At 37.6% G+C, this 6,040-nt stretch overlaps 1 protein-coding gene across 1 annotated transcript; it reads left to right on the top strand.

Annotated features, from left to right (window-relative positions):
• The first annotated feature begins 1,028 nt into the window (after positions 1–1,028).
• Positions 1,029–5,623, top strand: SPAM1 (sperm adhesion molecule 1 (PH-20 hyaluronidase, zona pellucida binding)). The gene is given in 4 exon segments (XM_010023798.1): positions 1,029–1,530; positions 1,533–1,978; positions 3,079–3,168; positions 4,961–5,623. Coding segments are annotated over 4 exon segments (1,701 nt in total).
• Positions 5,624–6,040: the final 417 nt, after the last annotated feature.

The raw sequence follows: 6,040 nt of genomic DNA, 5'->3' as shown, positions 1-6,040 counted from the left end.
GATTCAGGTGAGTTACTGCACAGAGGAATGCTTTACCTCCTGGGCTACTATGTAAAAGTTGATGACTGCACCATGACTACTACTCCTTCCATTATGTTCTTGAATAAAAGTGTGACTGCTCACTGGGGGTGTACGGACAACTTCAGCTTTCCTAATGAATTACACCCAAGCAGACTTGGGGTCACTTAATCTGTAGATCTCAAATGGCCTCCAGCAACATAAAGATGGCCATATACCAAGATGATAAACAGCTTCTGAGCCTGTTTAAAAGAGCTCTGGGCAAAAGATAGAGTACCTATAATATTTCAGATATCTCACTGAGTTAAATGAGTGTACATGGATTGTTTTCTTGCATGTATACAGCAGTCCAGGTTCCAGTTTTGTGTTATCTTTTAACTTCCCTTAAGTGCTCTGTAAAATTAATGAACTAAGACCTACAGATTTATTTTGAGGTAGGTGAGAAATACTATATATACGTTACTGTTGATTAAGAGAAGACACTGTGAGACTGCTTACAGACTTCAGACACTGGCACAATCGGGACTACTACCGAGCATACTCATTCTGATCCATGACTCACTGGATACCATTCTGCTGTCAGTTTTGCACCTACTTTTTATATATGTACAATTTTATATACATACAGTTTATTTCCTCTATGATTGTGCATTATGCTTTTGCTTCATAGGGGAACTTCATTCAAAGATTACAATACATTCAAAACCACAAATGGTATTTGTTTCATGGTTAGAAATTAAACATTTATCATATCTTACTTTATCTGTATTTCTCTCTTTTCTGCATTAGGCCTCAGAAGTTGTTGAAAGGTTTCCTGCAGCCTGAAATGATGGAGAGCCTCATATAAAGGACACCCCAAATTTACACCTAAGGAATATTGCTTAATAGGTATTAATCTGAAGTAATATATTGTATGGTAAAGCTTTCGACAGACAACCAACCTTCTAACACCCAGAGAGCATTTAATTTTTGTCCAATCAAAACCACCTAATGTCACTGCACATGCTACAATGGAAACTCTAAGACAAATACAAAGTTTTGGTATCTGTGTAACCTATACATATTTTGTAGCATCTGGTATGGTGTTTGCCACTCTTCTAGTTTCTTGCTGCTCACCTCTGAACATGAGAGCTCGTCCACTTGTTCCTAATTCACCCTTCCTTTCTGTCTGGAACGCTCCTACAGAGCTTTGTACTGAAAGGACTGGAGTACAGCTGGACATGAATTTTTTTTCTTTCATTGGAAGCACACTGAAGACATCCACTGGGCAAAACATCACTCTTTTCTATCCAGACAGGCTTGGCTACTATCCTTACAAAAATGAAGTCACAGGAGAGTCGTTAAATGGAGGACTCCCTCAACTCTCACTGCTGGAGGCTCATTTAAAGAAAGCCAAAGAGGACATCCAGTTCTATATTCCTTCAGATGAACAGTTTGGGTTGGCTGTCATTGACTGGGAAAACTGGAGACCTGTGTGGATAAGGAACTGGGGATCAAAAGACATTTATAGACAGGACAGAGAGACCTCAGTCTATCAGAAGCCGAAGCCAGGATTATAGCTAAAATGGAATTTGAAGCTGCAGCAAAATCAATTATGTTGGAGTCTTTAAAGCTGGGCATAGAAATGAAGCCAAATCGTCTGTGGGGATATTACCTTTATCCAGACTGTTATAACTATGATTACAAACAAAACCCACATAATTACACAGGGACCTGTTTAGATATTGAAATAGAAAGAAATAATGAGCTTAATTGGTTGTGGGAGAAAAGCACAGCACTTTATCCATCTATCTATCTAGAGACAGCCTTAAGATCTTCCAAAAATGCCCAGCTCTTTGTTCGCAACAGAGTTCAAGAAGCCATTAGAATTTCTTATGTCTCTAATTCTACTCACCCTCTTCCAGTTTTTGTATATACACGCCCAGTGTTCACAGATGTGTATGAGGAATATCTCTCCCAGGTGAGTGGAGCTAGACTTTAAATACGGCTTAAAAGGTAATGAGAAAATTCTGTCCCTAGTTGTACTCAAGTAGCTTTCTAAATAGTATTTCATCATCTCATGGGTTAGACAAAGTTAAGCTCTGATTAAGGTCTAATCATCTTATTGCACTTATGGCTACACTTTCTCCTTCATATTTTTATATACACCTACCCTACCAGAGATACCACCAATTTGGGGAACCTCTTCCTGACCCTCCATGAGGAAAGGGAAGTTAGAGGTGATGCTGGTGAGTGCATTGCATCTGGTGTCCTCTCACATTCTGGGTAGAGCATTGCCCCCAGCTCTGTGGATACCTTTGAGGAGCAAGGGGTGCTGTCAGCATCCCTACGGGATTCCTAATCTATCATTTAAATCCCGTAATCCTTACATTCTTCCTTTTCATGTGCTGTGTTTTTCCCTTGTTCTTTTTCTACCCATAGTCCTCTTCCAGGCCAGATGGGCTTTAAGATTTTGTTAGGGCTGGGCTAATAGCTGATGTTTGAACAGAAACAAATTTCCCAAATTAATCTCCTCTGGAGAAAAGAGATTCCTGTTGACGAAAACTCTTTCTTGTGCTACTTTTCTGCTTTAGAACTTTCTGGTTACTGAAAGAGAGTTTAAAAAAATCACACACGCAAAAAAAAACCAAACCCAAAAACCAAATCAAGCAAGCAACCAAAAAACCTGTGCTGTCCAGCCTTTGCTTCAGGCAGCATTACTGAAACCAGCTTCTACCAACTCTTATCAATATCAAGGCAATGCAGCAAAATATAATTTAGAATGGTTGGAGGAGTGTATGTCATATGCCTAACCACTGTCTCAGTTTTACAGCCTTGTTTTTCTAACCAGATGACATACATAAATTGGATACAGTTGGCAATATTTTCTGGTGTCACCTGTGCAACCCAATCCCAGAATAAAACAGTGTAATTGAGAGCAGAATATTTGCATAGTGTATAATTACTTGCTGTCTTCAAAGTAGTTATTTTGGATATGTAATTTACTACACACATTATAGCTTTTGCCCTTATGTTATAGCTTATTTACATCAGTATGATTCTTTGCACGTTTCCCCTCAGGATGACCTGGTAAATACTATCGGAGAATCTGCTGCACTGGGTGCTTCTGGAATTGTGATCTGGGGTGATATGAATTTAACACAAAATAAGGTATGCCAGATTAATTATTACATGACATTTTTAAAGAACTCTGAAGTGAGAAGGATATAAAGCATTATGATTACTTACATGAGATCTTCTACATTTATAATAATGACTCTATATTGCCAGCAGTCTTCTCTAGTCAAAAAGCAAGCACATTTGAGGCTTAAGAAGTTTGTCATTGACTACACAGAGTAAGAGTACAATTCTTCAAAGTATCAGCTTTGGCTCTGAGCAACTGGACAAGCTACTGTGGTAACTGTAGGCAAGTTAGCACTTCTTTACTTAATTTAAGGAAATAATTCCTGTATCTTCATTACATTCCAGTCTTGAGGTACAGAAAAAAATTACTTGTGCTTGCCCAAAACAATTTTTAAAAGACTCTTCTACTTTTTGAAGTAGTGCATTTAGCAATAATATTTGAAGTACGAGGAGTCAGTCTGCAAAATTTCAGCTTTAGCCTGTTGTGTTTGTTGGAAGTAGTACTTTGATTAATTTTATGGTAAGAAGGATTTGGGTCAGAAAAGGGCAAAAAATCCAGTTGGTTTTAGGAAGGTCAAATACATAGTTTGAGAAAAGTTCTTACAAGGATGTTCAAATAAATCTTTTGAACTAGCTCATTCATACCCAGGCAAGCTAGATATAATAAACTACTGTATGGGAAGACTCTTCTGAAGTCTTCTAAGAGCAATGAACTGAAACTCTAAAGCAGTGCTGGGCCTCCTGTCACAGAAAGCATAGCCAAATAAACCTCCCAGTTGTTAGGGTCAAATTCCCAAGGGCATCCAATCTTGACCTTTTTGTATGTGCCTGCCTTTGAGAAAGGATATCAGTTGCACTTGAAGCTTTTTTTTTTCCCCATTACAGCAATACCAGACCACAGATGAGCAACAACTTTTATTGCTTGAATTTTGAGATTCACATGAGGAAATAGAACTTCCCACAGCCCAGTCAGACTATGTGCACTAATCACACCTTTTTTTTTGCAGCCATCAGTCAGTAGCCTTTCAGCAATGAAATATTACTGTGATACTCCCTTCTGCAAGAATTGCATCAACCAAAACTTTTAGGCAGGGTTTTTATATATACCTAAAAGAAAACCAAAAAACCTTCCTATACCTCAGATTCACCAAAGAGATCTCCACAGGTGTAAATATTAGCTATATCTATATGTGGTATTAGGCAAATGCCCTAAGGAAACAGTGTCAGAAACAGAGTTTCCAAAGCCTCTGATTATTGAACTGTCAAGCATACACAGAATATATGCCAGCTTTGTGATCAATTAAAATGATCAATTCTCTTAGCGTACATTCAGTTTGACCATCCTCCCAAAATGCTTTCCATTCAAAAATGCTGTGAAAGCTCCCTTCTCCTGCAGCCTAGCTATTCAGGGCAGGGGAAAAATGGAGTCTCATACAGGTGATTTCATAGAAAAATTATTTGTTCAGGCTGAAGAAGTGAGGTTTTCTTCCAAGATCCCTTCAAACCATTCAAGACATAAAAAAGAACTTCGATCCTTCATGTAACTTCTTTAAATGCATCTGATTCAAGAAGCTACATGAAATATACAGATAAAATGAAAGCTTAAAGTCATCGGCTTTCTGATATAAGTGCTTTTCATCACATCTCCAGCAACTACCTACTCAAATGCACTGTGATCCTTGAACTGTGTAGCTATTTCTCAGATAAACTTGCTTCCAACAACTAGTTGGAATAGATATCCACTACAGTACAGTGTTGTTAGAATGACAGCATTTTAATGGTTTCCAAACTAAACTATGCAGATATGATCTTTTCACAGAACACCTGCAGAACCCTGGACAACTACCTTAGGAGGACCTTGACCCCATACCTCATCAATGTCACAATGGCAGCCAGAATCTGTAGCCAGGTATTATGCAAAGACTCTGGTGCCTGTGCACGGAAAAAATGGAATTCCAGTGACTATCTTCACTTGAACTCTGAGAATATTGTCATTCAAATGACAAAGGATGGAAAATACACTCTACAAGGGCAGCCAGCATTTCAGGATCTGCAAACATTCATAGAAAAATTTGATTGCCACTGTTATGCAGGGCACAGTTGTGAACCCAGAGCTGATATAAATGACATCCATTACCTCCATGCTTGCATTTCAGAAGATATTTGCATTCAGATATCCTCAAATGCACTTTCTAATATAGAAGACTCTGAAGAAATGATCCTGTCTAACAGAACTGTATTTTCGTTTACCTCTCAGAGTAAGGTGACATTATCTACACATCCTGAAACAGAAGATTTCCAATCTACCTTTGAAAATAATATACTCAATATAACAATGCCAGAACATAGCATTGTCACAGCTGCAACTAGATATGATTTAGAAGCAAATGATACCCGTACTTCCAGTAATTCTTCATCCTATAAGATAAGGATGTTTAATCTGTTGAGTTTAATTCTAATTTTGAGAACATTAATACAATGACCTGTGAAAGAGAGAATATTCTTTTCTCTGGCTGTCTTTCTAATTCTGAAGGGTTTATATACGAAGAAAAATCATTCCTGAAAAGCATATGGTCTTATCTGTATCAGGTAACCTTTTCTATTGCATAGGTGACACTTCAGCTTGAATGTATTTCTTCAGTTTAGTTCTATAAACTACTATTTGTGCCAAAGATATACTGATCTGTAAATACGGATTACACCAAAGGATAATCCAGAATAAGGAACTTTTTTTACAGTTTATATTTTTAACAGTTATCTTGGGAAAAAAAAAATAATTGTTGATAATGCTATTTTGTATACTTCAAGTTGAGCCAGTTTAATACATCTCAACCTGGATTTCACTGAGTCTCAGCTTTACACAGGTTTGGTGCTTTACATAAGAATTAATTTTATTCCA

The sequence above is a fragment of the Nestor notabilis genome, unplaced genomic scaffold, assembly GCF_000696875.1.
Source record: "Nestor notabilis isolate BGI_N333 unplaced genomic scaffold, ASM69687v1 scaffold27081, whole genome shotgun sequence".
Classification (NCBI taxonomy): Eukaryota; Metazoa; Chordata; class Aves; order Psittaciformes; family Psittacidae; genus Nestor; species Nestor notabilis.
The sequence above is the reverse complement of the archived record's forward strand: the minus strand, read 5'-3'. Positions and strand labels throughout refer to the sequence as shown.